Here is a 19,817-nt window from a genome sequence, read left to right as displayed (position 1 = left end):
CATTATTCATTCCCCTATACATTCAACAGCCCTCAACAGTTTCACTCCCTGAAACTTTCCAGAGGGTTGAAAATACAGAAGTTGTTAACAGCGATAAGACAAAGTGATATGTCACCTAGATATCTCCTCTCCTTTGATCATTTGAGAACACATTTTGAGCACATAGTTATTGACTGAATAAGGTAGAATTTCCAGGACATTAGGGCATAGCTAACATTATTAAAGGAAGAATAAAGCTTTACCAGTCAACAAACTCACATAGCACAATTTACCTGTTACTGGTGATACCGAATACAGGGAAATTGACTTGAGAGGGAATTAAGCTTGAGCAGCAAATCAAATAAAATCAAATCAGCACAGCCCAATTGGGTGTAATTCTCCACGGGCCTCATTTATCAATCAAAACTTCAGATTACTTATCAAGTGTCTGGGAAAGCCTGTCCAGCCATCAAACAGACAGCAGACTACGCAACTTCCGGCGCCGACAGAGATGGCCGCCTCGCTTCGTGTTCCTAGGAAACTATGCAGTTTTTGTTTTTTTACGTGTTATTTCTTACATTGGTACCCCAGGTCATCTTAGGTTTCATTACATACAGTCGAGAAGAACTACTGAACATAAGAGCAGCGTCAACTCACAATCAGTACGACCAAGAATATGACTTTCGCGAAGAGGATCCTGTGTTCTGCCTTTCACCCAGGACAACGGAATGGATCCCATCCGGCGACCCAAAAAAACAACTTCGTAAAAGGGGGAAACGAAGTGGTCTTCTGGTCAGACTCCGGAGACGGGCACATCGTGCACCACTCCCTAGCATTCTTCTCGCCAATGTCCAGTCTCTTGACAACAAGGTTGATGAAATGGGAGCAAGGGTAGCATTCCAGAGGGACATCAGAGACTGTAACGTTCTTTGCTTCACGGAAACATGGCTCACTGGAGAGACGCTATCGGAGTCGGTGCAGCCAGCTGGTTTCTCTACGCATCGCGCCGACAGAAACAAACATCTTTCTGGTAAGAAGAGGGGCGGGGGCGTATGCTTCATGGTTAACGTGACGTGGTGTGGCCACAACAACATACAGGATCTCAGGTCCTTCTGTTCACCTGATTTAGAATTCCTCACAATCAAATGTCGACCGCATTATCTACCAAGGGAATTCTCTTCGATTATAATCACAGCCGTATATATTCCCCCCCAAGCAGACACATCGATGGCTCTGAACAAACTTTATTTGACTCTTTGCAAACTGGAATCCATATATCCGGAGGCTGTATTCATTGTAGCTGGGGATTTTAACAAGGCTAATCTGAAAACAAGACTCCCTACATTTTATCAGCATATCGATTGCGCAACCAGGGCTGGAAAAACCTTGGGTCATTGCTATTCCAACTTCCGCGATGCATGTAAGGCCCTGCCCCGCTCTCCTTTCGGAAAAGCTGACCATGACTCCATTTTGTTGATCCCTGCCTACAGACAGAAACTAAAACAAGAAGCTCCTGCAATGAGGTCTGTTCAACGCTGGTCCGACCAATCTGATTCCACACTCCAAGACTGTTTCCATCACGTGGACTGGGATATGTTTCGTATTGCATCAGACAACAACATTGACGAATACGCTGATTCGATGAGCGAGTTCATTAGAACGTGTGTTGAAGATGCCGTTCCCATAGCAACGATTAAAACATTCCCAAACCAGAAACCGTGGATTGATGGCAGCATTCGCGTGAAACTGAAAGCGCGAACCACTGCTTTTAATCAGGGCAAGGTGACCGGAAACATGACCGAATACAAACAGTGTAACTATTCCCTCCGCAAGGCAATCAAACAAGCTATGCGTCAGTATAGAGACAAAGTAGAATCTCAATTCAATGGCTCAGACACAAGAGGTATGTGGCAGGGTCTACAGTCAATTACGGATTACAAAAAGAAAACCAGCCCCGTCACGGACCAGGATGTCTTGCTCCTAGGCAGACTAAATAACTTTTTTGCCCGCTTTGAGGACAATACAGTGCCACTGACACGGCCCGCAACGTGAGGAAAACATTTAAACGTGTCAACCCTCGCAAGGCTGCAGGCCTAGACGGCATCCACAGCCGCGCCCTCAGAGCATGCGCAGACCAGCTGGCTGGTGTGTTTACGGACATATTCAATCAATCCCTATCCCAGTCTGTTGTTCCCACATGCTTCAAGAGGGCCACCATTGTTCCTGTTCCCAAGAAAGCTAAGGTAACTGAGCTAAACGACTACCGCCCCGTAGCACTCACTTCCGTCATCATGAAGTACTTTGAGAGACTAGTCAAGGACCATATCACCTCCACCCTACCTGACACCCTAGACCCACTCCAATTTGCTTACCGCCCAAATAGGTCCACAGACGATGCAATCTCAACCACACTGCACACTGCCCTAACCCATCTGGACAAGAGGAATACCTATGTGAGAATGCTGTTCATCGACTACAGCTCGGCATTTAACACCATAGTGCCCTCCAAGCTCGTCATCAAGCTCGAGACCCTGGGTCTCGACCCCGCCCTGTGCAACTGGGTACTGGACTTCCTGACGGGCCGCCCCCAGGTGGTGAGGGTAGGCAACAACATCTCCACCCCGCTGATCCTCAACACTGGGGCCCCACAAGGGTGCATTCTGAGCCCTCTCCTGTACTCCCTGTTCACCCACGACTGCGTGGCCACGCACGACTCCAACTCAATCAGCAAGTTTGCGGACGACACAACAGTGGTAGGCTTGATTACCAACAACGACGAGACGGCCTACAGGGAGGAGGTGAGGGCCCTCGGAGTGTGGTGTTAGATAAATAACCTCACACTCAACGTCAACAAAACTAAGGAGATGATTGTGGACTTCAGGAAACAGCAGAGGGAACACCCCCCTATCCACATCGATGGAACAGCAGTGGAGAGGGTAGTAAGTTTTAAGTTCCTCGGCGTACACATCACAGACAAACTGAATTGGTCCACCCACACAGACAGCATCGTGAAGAAGGCGCAGAAGCGCCTCTTCAACCTCAGGAGGCTGAAGAAATTCGGCTTGTCACCAAAAGCACTCACAAACTTCTACAGATGCACAATCGAGAGCATCCTGTCGGGCTGTATCACCGCCTGGTACAGCAACTGCTCCGCCCACAACCGTAAGGCTCTCCAGAGGGTAGTGAGGTCTGCACAACGCATCACCGGGGGCAAACTACCTACCCTCCAGGACATCTACACCACCCGATGTCACAGGAAGGCCATAAAGATCATCAAGGACAACAACCACCCGAGCCACTGCCTGTTCACCTCGCTATCATCCAGAAGGCGAGGTCAGTACAGGTGCATCAAAGCTGGGACAGAGAGACTGAAAAACAGCTTCTATCTCAAGGCCATCAGACTGTTAAACAGCCACCACTAACATTGAGTGGCTGCTGCTAACACACTGACTCAACTCCAGCCACTTTAATAATGGGAATTGATGGGAAATGATGTAAAATATATCACTAGCCACTTTAAACAATGCTACCTAATATAATGTTTACATACCCTACATTATTCATCTCATATGTATACGTATATACTGTACTCTATATCATCTACTGCATCTTTATGTAATACATGTATCACTAGCCACTTTAACTATGCCACTTTGTTTACATACTCATCTCATATGTATATACTGCACTCAATACCATCTACTGTATCTTGCCTATGCCGCTCTGTACCATCACTCATTCATATATCTTTATGTACATATTCTTTATCCCCTTACACTGTGTATAAGACAGTAGTTTTGGAATTGTTAGCTAGATTACTTGTTGGTTATTACTGCATTGTCGGAACTAGAAGCACAAGCATTTCGCTACACTCGCACTAACATCTGCTAACCATGTGTATGTGACAAATAAAATTTGATTTGATTTGATTTGATTTCCTTTGCATAGCAATTCCACTAACTGGACACCAGCATGCGTGTGGTCCTGAGCACACATGAGATTTACAAGGCGAGACAGCCAGTCTTTTTCCAAGAGGAGTCATATCAGCATTCCCCCAGCTAATCTACGATGGAAGTTTGACAAGTTTTAATTGCCAAGCATAGTTGCTGCAGAATGAAGGGCCACCCAAAATGTCCCCACCGGCTCCCTCTCTAATTATAAACTTCCTGCTTGAGTAATCACATGTCTTATTGTTTCCTAATTACCATTTTTACAATAAATTAAGCATTGCACTGCAGCGAGAGAGGCACAGAGCGGTGCATCAATACTGACATACATACAGAACCTTTGGAGAAAGCAATTCAACCGCTCCCCTCTACCTCCTACTGTTAATGTTATCGGTGTGGCTTATTCATTCATTCTCTCCCTCACACCATTTTTAAGGTATTAATTTGCTGTCTTTATCACAATGTGGGTTATGTAGAGAACAGTGTAATAGATGACCATTTAATGGATGTGAAAGCCTGAAATTGCTCAGCATTCAACATCTTTATAGGAGTCTTTCCATATATAATAATGATGCCAAAACTATGTTGTTTCTCAGCCATGCATGAAACATGGAATTATAAATATCCCTATATAACTCATGTAATAAAACCAATTACTTTTCTCGTTTAAAGCCGTACCAAGGTCCCAATTCAGTATTCGATCAAACACAGTAACTGTGTCTATGGGATAGGTCAAAAACATCTTCATACGCACATTTGGATTTATATACTCCACAGCAAATATGACTGACATGATTCTGTTTAATGTAGAACAGCAATTATTGTCAGCTCTATGAAATATCTGCAACATTCTAAATATTTCACCCCACTGAATATACCCATGTTTACCAGTTTTCATTGAATCTATAGCAAGGTGATAAATGGGTCACGTTCATTAGGCACCTAAAGGATTTTTTTTTACTGAACAGGGAGAGACATCCTGGTATTGTCCATCAAAAAACATTCATTCGTTTTCAGTTACAAAACGCTTTTAAACGTTTTCCGTTGCATGCCCTAATAATGAACATGACCCTGGTAATTGGAATGTGGCAGCAGGTGCTATAGTAGCTGGTAATTTACCTTCCCGTTGGCCTCATCCTCAGGCTGGACATCATTGGGGTTATCTAGAGGCTCTGAGGTGCTGATTGAGGTCTCTAATCCAGGCTTCATGGAGGAGGTCGATGGGACAGACTCAGCTTTGTGGGAGAGACTGTCTGTTCCATAACCAAATGCTTGAATGGCATTTCCTGTGGGGACAAAGAGATAAAGTCATTTGTCTTGACTGTCTTCCCAGTGTTGGGGCAGCTAACAGTCAGCTCTAAGTAAACTTTTTGGTCCTTTGCCCAATTTTGGGTGTGGGCGTTGATCTACCTATTTTTGGTCAGTTAGTCCATGTGCAGTTCCTTAACAAGCAAGGTAACAGTGTTTTGTCAGTTGACTATTTAGTTTAACTTTGTTTTTTTTAGAGTGCCAAAGCTAAGTATTTAGCTGACTTTATTGGAGCTTACCTACATCTCTCTACAATAATCTACATCATCTGATTTTCACCGTATCATTTTGGATAACAAAAATCTTTATCTTAGAGCGGAGAGAAAATATCAGCCACATGCAGGATGTTCATCCACAGACACCACGGCCAAAGCCCTTGACTCATAAGGGAACTCACTTGAACCTTTTTTTTATCAATTTACAACAACAACATGACCTATTAGTCCTGTGTTTGTTTGTCAGTAATGTCCAGCAGAAAGGCACACCATGAGATGGAGTCTTTTAAAAGCAAATGAATGAACCCAAAATACTTTCAGGGGGAGGGAGACAAATACATCTCCAGTCAGCTTTTCTGATGGGTGGGGGTAAACCAGGACAAAGTACCTTTTCACTCTGCTTGTCCATTTTAACAGAACACATGTTTATTTCTGTTCAGGCAGAAAGAAGGCAAACCGTGTAATTGCTTGGCAACCACCTCCATTATAAGGTCACCACACAGAGATGACTTTGAATAGATTTGTGACTGATCAGACTCAGAACATTCTCAGACAAAGCAAAAACTGCACACACACCCCGACACATACACCCTCACACACACACCGACACATACAACCTCACACACACACCGACACATACACCCTCACGCGCACCCCGACACATACACCCTCATGCGCACCCCGACACATACACCCTCACGCGCACCCCGACACATACACCCTCACGCGCACCCCGACACACACCCCGACACATACACACGCACCCCAACTCACACACCCCCACACACACGCCCCCACACTCACCTGACACACATGCACACATACTGTACACACACAGCATGTTGTAAAGACATATTGACTTCAGAAGACACTCCATGGGTGCTTGGATATCTTGGCCTTGGGTCGGTTACAATACAAATCTAGGAGGAATGGCAAATCTGTGAAGAATATAATGCTTGTGATTTCTGAAAGTCTAGTAAAGTATCTTAAGGTCTGTAATAAGATGCTGGTCAAGTCAAGAGAAGAGTGTTGTTTTCATGCATCTGTTTGCTGGGGTGGTAAGATCACCCAGAGAGGTGCTGGTGGAATAAAAATATAAATCACCAAAGTTGGCTAGAGGGCTCCTTCAGCGGATGCTTTACTGCACCCAAATGTTCCACCGAGTGATTAAGCTCACTGCCGACAACAATTCCATTTTTTTATGACTTCAGATACGTTGTTTTAACCCTATTGCTATTGCCTGCAGGGAGGAGGCTGAATACGATTAGCTTGTTATCTAATTTTACATAATACGTACCGTCTCTGTGGACTGTTATGTCCCCCCACTTAGTGTATAAGAGCAACGCTTAATCTATTTCACTTTATCTTCTCCAGTTCCTTTTGAATGCAAAGAGGAGATGCTGCATGTTGTATTATTTTCCAAGACGCCTCCTCAACAACAAGCCTCATCCCTCATCTTGCAGACTCAGCTAAAAGTGCACCATGGCAATCTATTGAAATGGTCTGAAAGCATTATCCACACAATGGAACATGTTAAAAGCAATGGTATCTTGTAATTCTGATGCCATTGTATGGTACATCATAATGGTGAGGCGGTATACCTGACATTTGACTACTAAATTGTGCCATTAGGATGCTTTTCCTATTCTTTCGCATTCCCATGACAAGTTTTTTCATTAAATTCTATTTTTTTCATAGACTGATAAACACTAATATCTAACGGAAAATGTGGAAATGACATGAAAATAATGGCCTTATCCCATAATCTGTAGAACAATTTGTATCCAAATGTTGGGGTATTGAGGTGTACTGGCTTTAGAGGTATCTTGTTATTTCAAACCAAACACAATAAGTGGTCAAAGAGGTTTGGTTGGTTTGTTATCAGACTTAGAGATTGATTCTAAGAGTGCCACGAGACATCGCCTTTAAAAAAAAAAAACACAGACCCCAAATCTGAAATCTAACTCAGAACAATTAAAATAAATCAGATGTGACAGTTCACTTTCAGTTTCGAGGGAAACACACTACCGATTTGAACGGTGGTGATTTTCAAATCAAACCAGTGGTGGTCTTGTATGTGTTACAATTTGTTTTTTAAATGCAAGTGTGACTCACTCAAGCACATGTTCTCTGTGAAGTCCTTCAGAAAGCTCTGACACTCCTCTTCCTGGTTCCCACTTCCTTTACAGGTGCACCATGGGGAGACAGTCCAGTTGGTGAAACTGCCATCCACGTAATTGGGAGTCATATCTGTCCCTATAAAAGGTGAGAATAATGCTACAGTTACAGATCATTCACAGGCCACTAATGGATAATAATGGACTACATTTACTATAAAGAGTAACACTACAGTTACAGATCATTCACAGGCCACTAATGGATAATAATGGACTACATTTACTATAAAGAGTAACACTACAGTTACAGATCATTCACAGGCCACTAATGGATAATAATGGACTACATTTACTATAAAGAGTAACGCTTACAGTATGTTACTCATGGCAACAGGGACTATTGTACCATGGAGGCAGAGGTAAGATGAAGCCAGCTAACAGTAGTATGCTGATTGATTCTTGTTTCAGACGTGGAGTGTCCATCTGGAATGAGCTAGTCATATTAGTTTAGAAAGATGGAACCAAAAACAGCAATTCTGTTCGATAATGCCTTCAAGAGAGGAGTGCTTTATTTGTGGAAAGACACCTCATACGGTGTAGTCCAGAAGCACTGGCAAGGGTAATGGAATGTCCGATTATTGACTTATTTATTTAACCTTTAATTAACTAAGCAAGTCAGTTAAGAACTAATTCTTATTTACAATGACGGCCTAACCAGTCCAAGCCGGACAATGCTTGGCCAGCGCCTTAGACCGCTGACCCACTCGGAAGCAAACCCAGGGAGTTTACTCTAGAGATACAGTATGTTTGACACATTTATAGTAATTATCAACAATTAAATTACATACAGGTGGTAGTGGTAAAGCTATTGCTATGCTGTCTCTAAACGGTATTGTAGGTTCACTCAAAGTAGTCAAAAAATAACTCCTTTTGTCTACCTCATTGATCGTACTGAATAGTGTCAACTCATTTCCAAGGTGCTATCAAATGTCTACTGGTATGGAAGAATGTCTTTGCTGCACCAATTTTTCTTGTTCTATTTGAAGAACATTACTATATGTGTCATTAAATGTTTAAATGAACTAAACACTACATCATCACCTCCATTTAGCCATTGATCTGCAATGTGTTTGGGGGGAGAATAAGAGGAGCGGTATGGGTATCACTTTACCTAAAGTATGCAGGTATAGTGCATTATAATGTGGTTATAATGAATTATTAGACTAGCCATGAGCATGTTTTAACACCCTAAAATGTCTTATGTCTTAAGCCTTAAAATAATCCACTATACAAGCTCATACATGCTTATAATAACTAATAAAGCACTATGCCTCCACGGGGTATGTATAGATAAAAGTCCCATGCACTCACCAATGAGGCCGGCGTAGGAGGCCAGACAGGCCTGGTAGTTGTCCTCATTTGGGCAGCTGCTGACCGTATGCTGAGACACCATACAGTTCATGTGGAAATCTGCCAGTCTAGACCTGCGCACAAACACAGTTGACTACATCAACAACACACACCCTGGAAGTGTGATATTTCCAATGAACTGATTCACCCATAGTTCAACAGCAGACTACTACATGTACATTTGAGCATATATGCTGAATAAATGTCCAATTAGCTAAAGAAACATCTAATAAATGTCACATTTTCACTTATCCCCACATGAGGGTGCATCATTCACATTGTTGGTACACAACATCAGACCCGGGTTCAAATGCTATTTGAGGTATTTAAACTACTTTCAAAGACATTGGAATTAAGCATTTGGATATTTCTTATTTGAAAACACTATTGTAATGTATTTGGAAATACACTTGGAAAGAGTTGGCACGTATTTGAAAATAGTTAAACACACACTGTATTTTCAAATAAAAATAAATACTCCAATACATTTGAACCCAGGTCTGTTTGATATTTAAAATAATTTATTTGGAATTAAATATTTTCATAGGAATTTATTTGAAAATAATTTAAAATACTTCCAATAGAAGCTGAATCGGGTCACATTATTAGAAAATACTCAAATACAGAGAAAATACAGTGCCTTCAGAAAACCTTTTCCACATTTTGTTTGTGTTAAAGAGAATTTAAAATTGATTACATTTAGATTGTGTGTCTCTGATCCACACACAATACCCCATAATCTCCAAGTGGAATTTGAAAAGCTGAAAGGTCTTCAGACATTCAATCCCTTTATTATGGCAAGCCTAAATATGTCCAGGAGTAAAAATGTGCTTAACAAATCACATAATAAGTTGCATGGACTCATTCTGTTTTCAATAATAGTGATACAAATGTTTGATGACTACCTCATCTCTGTACCCTACACATACAATTATCTGTAAGGTCCCTCAATCAAGTAGTGAATGTCAAGCACAGCTTTAACCACAAAGACCAGGGAGGTTTTCAATGCCTCACAAAGAAGGGCACTGATTGATGGATGTGTAAAAAAAAACGTGACTGAATATCCCTCTGAGCATGGTGAAGTTATTAATTAGGCTTTGGGTGGTGTATAAATAAACCCAGTCACTACAAAGATAAAGGTGTCTTTCCTAACTCAGTTGCCAGAGAGGAAGGAAACTGATCAGAGAGTTCCCCATGAGGCCAATGGTGATTTTAAAACAGTTACAGAGTTTAATAGTTGTGATATGAGAGAACTGAAGATGGATCAACAACATTGTAGCTCCTCCACAATACTAACTTAAATGACTGAATGAAAAGACGGAAGCCTGTACAGAATAGAAATATTCCAAAACATGCATCCTGTTTGCAGCAATGTACTTAAATCCATTTGAATCCCACTTTGTAACACAAGAAGATGTGGAAAAAGTCAAGGGGTGTGAATACTTTCTGAAGGCACTGTAAGTATATAAATAACAAATAGTCAAATAGTAATGTATTTTAACCTGTGATTCAATCTATTTGCACATTGTCGACAATGCAGCTTTTAAGGGTCATTTCCAATTGAGACGGTTATCATGGTCATCTCAAGTGCTACCCAACTTGGCTCTTAACTGATAAAAATAGTGTGTTTTTGTTTATGTGTGTTTATGATAAAAGCTTAAATGTATTCATACCTGGAGGGTGGCATCACTAATCCAGTTAAGTAGGTTTATTGGAGAAGCGTGTGCACAGTTGTCCTGTATTTCCAAATCACTGACACCCACTAAGATGGAGTGATTCACTAGCCCTCATGCCCTCCCTATCTAACATGGACTTATTCATGTTACCCTGCCCCGACCCTTCTTTTTTTATTCTTTTTTTAATTTCACCGTTATTTAACCAGGTAGGCCAGTTGAGAACAAGTTCTCATTTACAACTGCGACCTGGCCAAAGATTAAGCAAAAGCAGTGCGACAAAAACAACAACACAGAGTTACACATGCGATAAACAAACGTACAGTCAATAACACAATAATGGCTGGAAGGCCAAAGGTAATTTTATTTATTTAACTAGGCAAGTCAGTTAAGAAGAAATTCTTATTTACAATAACAGCCTACCGGGGAATAGTGGGTTAACTGGTCTAGGAACAGTGGGTTAACTGCCTTGTTCAGGGGCAGAACAACAGATTTTTACCTTGTCAGCTCAGGGATTCGATCCAGCAACCTTTCGGTTACTGGCCCAACACTAACCACTAGGATACCTGCCGCCCCAATGATTTTGACTATGCAGCCCTTGCTCCACACCCTTGCAGCATAATAAAGTTGTTTCAGAATACTGTTTACTGCGGAATCTTAAGCAGAAGGTGAGATGTTTCTGGGACTTGAGATGGTTGAGGGGTGTTGGAATCCATCTCATATCCTTGTTAATGAATAATCAAAGAATACAGGACAACAACAGTCCCATGCTTATTATATTCTGTCCTCCACATCTCAATGAGAAGTGCAGAGGCTGAGGATTTGTCTGGAGGAAATGATCAGGTAACACTCTCTGCAGCCTGGATGCACAGAATAGGCCCACGAGCAAACCCACTCTTCCTCACTTCATTACTCTGGCTCCATCTCCTTCCGCTCCCTATCAAATCACGCAGAGTGGCTCTCAAAGTGACATGTTGCGAACATCACATCTAAGCCTTGTTTCAGGGACAAGGGCTTTGTGCACCTCTTCCCCCCTCTTCTCTACAGAAAGCCTCTCATCTTCTTCCTCTCTGACTGGAACAAATTGCTTGTTCCCTATAACATCCCATCACAGCCTTTGATAAAGAGAAACTGAGGTGTGTGGAGACTGAGGGACTTCTCAGCCTAGCCATAACGCATCCTCTCTGTTCTATACATCTGCAAAAACGAACAGTCATCACTAACACTTTCCATGTGGATGTTTCCATGGACAACCTGTTCATTGCTCAAAAACACTTTGGACAATAATATGTGTCTGCACCAGGTGTAGAGGCTGTGGAGACGGACTGCATGTTTTTATTTTAAAAACAGTCATTTCAAGTTTAGAAAGGTGTCCGGAGTGTTTGGACAATAGTGTCCAACATCGAGATGCAGCACATTTGATGGCTGCCACAGCTTTTCCATTATACCTTGGCAGACAGCTCACTACTGAAATGACAGGCTGTCTGCCTCTCAGAGTGTTATGGCCATTTCAGACACTCAGCCCTGGGAAGTGGCAAAGGGAGCTCCCGTAGAGGTAGACTTCTTTGAAAAAGATTTGACGCTTTAAACACAGTAATTCAGTCAGTGTTGAGTGCCTATCCATCTTGCTCAACCGTAATAGAAAACTAATGGCTTTTAACATGGAATTGTATTCCTTATCGCCACCGATGACTAACATTGAGTCAAATCAGATGAATGTCTAAAAACCATTTCCTCATGAAGGAAGGGAAAATGTAAATTATCAACTGCTAAGACGTGGTGGCTATAATAGCCTCTCAACAGCGAATATCTTGGGGAAATTATATCTTTGGAAAACATCCTCTCTACATTTGCTGACATGTTTGACCATTTCAGTAATATTGGACATATCATTTTTTGATTTCCTGGATAAGCACTAACATTATCATTTTACATACCTTGATATAACACTCATTTTAAGTGTATTGCTCATAGATAACTCTCCCATTCTGGCTCTAGCATTCATTTAGGTCTAGCGACGATAAATCAAACAATTTGACATTGAATGGGCACATGATTGCAGATGTGTCTTTGCTGAGTCATAGAAACAGGGTGGTAAACTTGCTCTGTGCCTTTGTGCAAACTCACAGTTAGGAAATTTGACCTAAACTTTATCAATGGCAAAGGTCATTGGTCTTTTGTCAATTCATCGGTGTTAAATGCTGATTGAAATAATAGAAGCTGACAATAGATGGGTTGTTCTACATTCAATTTTTTCTATATCTGGTGTACTGCATATGGACTATTCAACCTACAAAAGGACGAAGCATGCACATCTACAATGATGGAAAAGTCCAAAAATAAAGCATTTCAACCATATCATAACTGTCCATTTTCTTCTCAGTAAAATAAGCTTCTTCAAAAATATATGTCATCGTCTCAAAGTCCTGTGTTACAACCATTTCTTGCATTGCCTTTTAGCTGGTTGCTGTTGTCCCTGGCCTTCTCTATTTTATCAGTGTCAGTGGACAGTTTCACAGCAGCTTCGGGCAATTGTCCTTTGATGGAACATCAAGAGGGCCCATTTATTTGGAAACACAAGGCTATTTGACTACACATTCATTGGGACAAGTTCTCAAGACTAAAAGGGCATTTGGGCATGTGGCTTTCAGTCAAAGGCACTGCTGTGTTGCTGCAGTTCACTTAAGTTGCCTGTGCACTATAAGTAGTGCTTGCAGAGAAATCAAAGTAATGAGGCTAACCATTTGACTTGACTTTATTGAATTCATCCTTTTTAATTTGGTGCTCTTCAAGTCTGATGAAACATTTATTTTGTGGTGACCAGGAAATCACAGGCAGTTCAACCTTTGTTTTCCTTCTCCCTCTGTTCGTTACTGACATCCTGCAACCCCCATATATTGTGATGTCATGAATGAATGCTAAATTAACTGTCACAAAACGCAGCAACGGCTAAGCTATTTGGTGAGGGTAAGTAGATTACTCAAGGTTATTGGCACTAATAGTCTCCAAACAAGGTAAACAAAACACTTAAACTTGGGTAAACAAATCTATTAATATATGAACTGTCCCTGAAATACAAAAGGGAGTTACACAGAATAATGATTATGAATAATTAAATAATTATCCAACACTTTAACAACATTCCTCAGTTAGGGCCCGATTCCGACCCGAGTTATGAGCACATAAATGGAATGTAATTCACTTTTTATGCACTTTTCTCTCTATGCGTATTCTGACCTTGAACTTAAGCATGAGAACAGTATGCTATTCACCTGCTATTTGTTTTGGGTGGAGATTAAATAAATGAAGGTGTCACAACTTCAACCAAAGGTGGCTCCTCTCCCTGTTCGGGCGGCACTCGGCGGTCATCGTCGCCGGCTTACTAGTTGCCACTGTCTGTCTTGTGTTCGTTCACCTGTGTCTAGTTTGGCTAATCAGTGGGGTATTTAATCTTGCCCTACCTGCTAGGTTTTGTGCGGGATTGTTTGTGTTACTGTTGTTGGTTTGGGTTACGTTTTTTTTACTGTTAAGCAGGTTTATTTTTGGGACTGTTTTTCCCGCACGTTAGTTTAGTAGAGGAGTGTTTCTCCTCTGTTTTTTACTGGACTTCGTTGCTGTTTTCTTGTGGCTCCTTTTGTGGTCCTGTACCTGTTGTGTTGGTTGACCAGTAAATAAAACACCCTTCTTGGAATTCTTGCTCTCCTGCGTCTGACTCCACACCCACCTCTCCTCGGGAGATTCTGACAGAAGGTGTGGCAGATGTGTGTTTACAGATACCCCGTATTCTGACCTTGACTTCATTCCCTAATAATTCCACCACCTTCATGTGTGAGGAAACCGTGAATAAGGTCTAGTGAACCTACAGTACAGGTTCCAAGTGGAAAAAGCATCTACTTTCTTTTTTTCTGATAGAAATAACAGCATTCTCCAGGCACTGTAATTTACAACTTATAACAGCTATTGATAAGAGCTAGGTAAATCAAATCAAATCAAATCAAATCAAATTTATTTATATAGCCCTTCGTACATCAGCTGATATCTCAAAGTGCTGTACAGAAACCCAGCCTAAAACCCCAAACAGCAAGCAATGCAGGTGGAGAAGCACATGTAAATGAGTAATCCGTTTGGATAAAGGTAATTGTAAATACAAATTATACTTGTTTTAGATATATATTTCCTTATAATCGCTGGAGACAAATGTAAAACCAGTCATATTGCAGAAAACTGAAGCATATCAACTTGTCAACTTTCCCACAGTAAAGTTTATGAAAAGCTGTGCCATTATGCAGAATTTCAATTGTACAGCCTTTTAACTTGCAGGGATGGGCACTCTCGAATGTCTACCTCGACTTTCTCTATTTCATATTTCTATCGTGATAAATATTAGCCACTATCATTTGACCGTCAGTAGGGCTAATAACCACACATATTCAACTGTCAATTTACTGTTAGTCCCCTTCAGTTGGTATAGCCTACATTTTTATTCCATTGTTTCGTTTACCTTCATTTGCCTTCCTTATAAACGCCGTCACAGCCGTGTGTTTGTTGCGGAGGATCATTAGTAACAGTTGATAATATAAAAAAGAGACCGTCTAATTAAATTGTTCTGGAGTGGAGCGCAGACCAAGCCAAAAAGAGTTTGAACCCAAATGGTACAATACTTGGCTGTGTCATCACAGCTCCATGGTTATTGCAGGCAATAGAGGAGGATATAGCCAACTATTGTACACTATTCTATGTACATTAATCTTCCAACATTACCATGGGTTAAAGAACTGAATGTTGAAATATTCAGAATGAATCAAACCACCGTTTTCTTTCTTTCATGGATAAAGGTTTCTAACCTGTTTTTTTATGATTCATAAATACTTTCCTAACCCTAAATAATCTACCAAATCAGATTATTTATTAATCTACCAATTGGTGGTGAAACGGAGACGAATGAGCATATATTGAGATGTATTTCTTTCATTGAGCCCTAATATTCTGAACCCGTTCTCTCGTGGCAGAGTAGCTTAGTGGTTAGAGTGTTGGACTAGTAACCGGAAGGTTGCAAGTTCAAACCCCCGAGTTGACAAGGTACAAATCTGTCGTTCTGCCCCTGAACAGGCAGTTAACCCATTGTTCCTAGACCTTCATTGAAAATAAGAATTTGTTCTTAATTGACTTGCCTAGTTAAATAAAACTAAATATATATATATATATATATATATTCTAGTGAGTCTTGTCAAAATTCCAACTAAAAAGGTACACTGTATTTAAAGGAATGACTTAAGATAAATGTACTGAAAACCCCACAAGAAAATCTGTTGGCCAGCAAGTGGGAGGGTTTTCAGCAGGTGAATTACATTTATTCAGAGCACGCAAGGGAACCACGCCTGCAAAGCACGTTACACACCTGCATGAGGTAAGAGTCGTGCTTAAGAAAGGTGTAATTTCCGAATTCCGAATTTGGCCCTTATAGAAGAGGTACTTTGAGTCAGGCTTAATCACCTTATTCCCCACGTGTACTATTTACATGATAAGTTTTGGAAGCATAAATATTATATAACATTTCTACCATGACGATGAGACTGTGGGGGTGGCTTGGCCTGTAATGATTGTAGCTTCCTCTATCCGTTCCCTCAGCGATTACAGTACACTAACTGGGAATACGGTAATCCATGTATTGAAATGATCTGCACAGCTCTCTCCTGCCCTCTCTCCAATTCCTGCTCTTATGTACAGCCAACAAGCAGAGCACGTCCTAGCTTTTGCAGAGATCTGATTAAAGCAGTGTACTGCTGTATATGAGTCATTTGTTTGCCGTGCTTGTGCAAGCCAACATTTACAGTATTACAAGTAGGTGTACTTTGATTGCTTTCATCACTTGTCTCATTTTAGGTAAGGCAAAGATAGAAATGTGTCCAAGCAATACACAAAGGCCTTTAAGGCTAGTGGAGAACTAAGAAAAATGCTGCCTGTGTCCTGAACAGTCTTCTGAAATGCCATCTGGGCCAATCACTTTCCTGGTTTTGATTCCCCCCTCAGTGGAAACCTCTGTTGTCCTATAAAGCAGAGCTGGCCTTTTCAGTTGGATGTTGAGGTGGGGTGGTGGCCTGATGTATTGTAAGCAAAGTCCCGAGATGTACAGTATCTGGGTCAGGCTAACTGTTCAGTGATCAATAATCTCTCAGCTCCCTGCTTTGAAACCTATTGGCCAAATAACTCAATCAAAGAGCACACAGTAAAGCAAGAGGAACAGAGGAAATAAATCAAATATAGACGTGTTGCATTGATTGTTTGGCCAATCAATAGTGTACATACAAGACTCACTGAGCTCTGCAGGGCCTACTGTTCTGGACCTAGTGTACACAGCGCACATCCAAATATAACTATCGTCACTCAGCAGACACGGCAGAGTAAACACTGTATCCATCAGCAAGGCCGAGGCAACACAGGAGGAATGCTCTGTTTGTGCAGACTGATGAAAAAACATCCGCAACGGAACTAAAGCCAGGTGTGAGAGCAGGAAACAGTCAATGCCTAGTTCTTGTACAAAGCTCTTCAGCTCTACGTAGCTCCCCCAAAGATCCGACTATGCTGGTAATGGATGTCTGTTGGCCTCTGAAGACAGGTTAGACAATTATTGCATCTGAGCTCCTAGAGTGTGGCTCTCCTTTTCTTTTTCAAGTGTTCTACTCCTCTAGCCAGCACCTCACCTACACATGTGTGCATTTCTTTCGCCTCCAGATTAGCCTCTGAAGACATGGCTGGAGATCTATACCACTGTGGCCAAACCACTGGCCTCTCCTGCCGTAGCTACAGCAGGATTGATTCTCTATCCCCACCCGTCAACTTTCAGATGAAATGGGGCTGCTCATGTATCGGCCTGTTTGGAATCAGGCAGCACTCTTGGAAGCCTGTAGTTCAATGATACACTTCTTCCATCCTGTCTCCACCCATCCTTGGTATGGGGAGGCAGGAAACAGCCAATACCTAGTTCTTGTTCACAGTGAAGAGAGCCTGAGATATTCAATGATGTAAAGAGGCTAGGACGAGTGCGAAGGCAGGGCTGCTTTACAACTGTCTTTACTTGCAGATTAATGCATATTATCTTTTTTTATTAGGAACCCCATTAGCTACTATTTCATTAGCTACTATTTTCTTTATTTCATTTATTAGTACTATTTTATTATGAACCCCATTAGCTACTGCTAAAGCAGCAGCTACTCTTCCTGGGGTCTACATAAAACATGACATAATACAGAACATTAATAAACAATAACATCTCAAAGGACAGAAGTGCATACATTTAAAATAATAATACACACATTCAAATGTTTATACCATAAAGTTCCATGCATCATACACTCATAATCATCATCAATGTTAAAGGCAATTCTGCAGCCATTTACTTCCCCGATGTTTTATCTAAGCTGGCCCTGATCTCACAGCTCCAGTATTCTGTAAACACCAGAGAGAATCTCACAACATCAGGAAGTCACACGATAAAATAACAGCAACAATCCCTGTCCTTGGTCCTTGTACCTTCAGCAGTCTGAAGCCAATATTGTGAGCAGATATCAAAGCTGATTTGAAAAATTTGAGTCTAAGATCCTAAACCGAGCACAAACAGGTAATGTGCAAATTAGATGGATCAAAACACAGGCATATTACAGATGGGTAGGTGGGTAGAGATAGAGGTGACAGATCTGCCACTACCAGAATGCCTTACTGTGTGGCCAATTTTTATGGACACAAGGTTGAAATAAACTATGGGAATATTCAGTAAGACTGACTGAATTGAATGTCTTGCATGTCATGCTCTTGCATATCAGACATATTTTTCTTAGTAGGGGCATTGCACTCTTGTCCAGTATCTTATTATGGTCACACTGACCCACTCCTATCTTATTTCCACACATTGCACTATTGACCTCCATAGGGCGTACAACAGGGGAAGATAATAACCTCTAACAGACTATTTCATACGCGTCACAATAAGGAAGTGCACAGCAGACACATGGGGGGTGAAAAGGTCACCCAGAGCAACTTCACCTGACCATAGATTACACAAAGCTGACGAAAAGCAATTATGAAGACAATCATAAATCGGAGGAGAGACGATGGACCTTCCACACACTAATAACACACTGCATGGATTTACTGTAAGAAAAGGGATTGGGAGTTTTTTTCTATTACGACTGAGCCTGGGAGGCCAGGAACCTCTATTCAAGTAGAATGAATGTAAAGTGACATTTCAAAATTGGACACTGCAGGAATAGTTTGAAACAGTAAACTTGAGCTAAACACAGAGGCATCATGCGAACTAACCCTAAAGAGTTAAACAGCATGCCAAACTATGAATCTAACACAAATATTCTAGACTTTCAGGTACTCAACAAGAAGGTGTGATTTCATTACTAGTAAAACAGGACTCAGGCGGTAAGCATAAATATCCAGTCCATTTAAAAAACTGGAGGCCTCTAACACTTCAATGTTTTGATGCGAAAATAACGGCAAAATTCATAGCACGTAGAATGAAAAAAGGTTTTTATCAGATGTTATTCATCCTGATCAGACAGGTTTTTCACATGGACAATATATTGGAGATAATATAAGACAATTACTTGAAACAATTGAACATTATGAAACACCGAAGATACCAGATCTGGACTTCATAGCAAATTTAGAAAAGGCATTTGATAAAGTACAACTGGAATGTATATATAAATGCCTGTATTACTTTAATTTCGGTGAATCTCTTATACAATGGGTTAAAGTAATGTACAGCAACCCCAGATGTAAAATAGTAAATAATGGTTACTTCTCAGAAAGTATTGAGCTTTTAAGAGGAGTAAAACAAGGCTATCCGTTGTCTGCATATCTATTTATTATGGCCACTGAAATGCTAACTATTAAAATTACATCACACAAAAACATTAAGGGGTTAGAAATCCTGGGGATAAAAACGCTAACCAAGGCTGCACGGTGTTTCCTCCGACACATTGGTGCGGCTGGCTTCCGGGTTGGATGCGCGCTGTGTTAAGAAGCAGTGCGGCTTGGTTGGGTTGTGTATTGGAGGACACATGACTTTCAACCTTCGTCTCTCCTGAGCCTGTACGGGAGTTGTAGCGATGAGACAAGATAGTAGCTACTAAAACAATTGGTTACCATGAAATTGGG

At 41.2% G+C, this 19,817-nt stretch overlaps 1 protein-coding gene across 1 annotated transcript in view; it reads right to left on the bottom strand.

Annotated features, from left to right (window-relative positions):
• LOC109871565 (GDNF family receptor alpha-2-like) overlaps nt 1-19,817 on the bottom strand; it is a 70,073-nt gene that overhangs the window by 6,587 nt on the left and 43,669 nt on the right. The window contains exons 5-7 of the mRNA XM_020462457.2: nt 8,938-9,050; nt 7,565-7,705; nt 5,046-5,212 (exon numbers count right to left, since the gene is read on the bottom strand). Coding sequence (XP_020318046.1) covers nt 5,046-5,212; nt 7,565-7,705; nt 8,938-9,050 — 421 coding nt within the window. The remainder of the gene's footprint in view (nt 1-5,045; nt 5,213-7,564; nt 7,706-8,937; nt 9,051-19,817) is intronic.

The sequence above is a fragment of the Oncorhynchus kisutch genome, linkage group LG3, assembly GCF_002021735.2.
Source record: "Oncorhynchus kisutch isolate 150728-3 linkage group LG3, Okis_V2, whole genome shotgun sequence".
NCBI lineage: Eukaryota > Metazoa > Chordata > Actinopteri > Salmoniformes > Salmonidae > Oncorhynchus > Oncorhynchus kisutch.
Note: the sequence above shows the minus strand (reverse complement) of the source record. Positions and strands in the feature narration are given on the sequence as shown.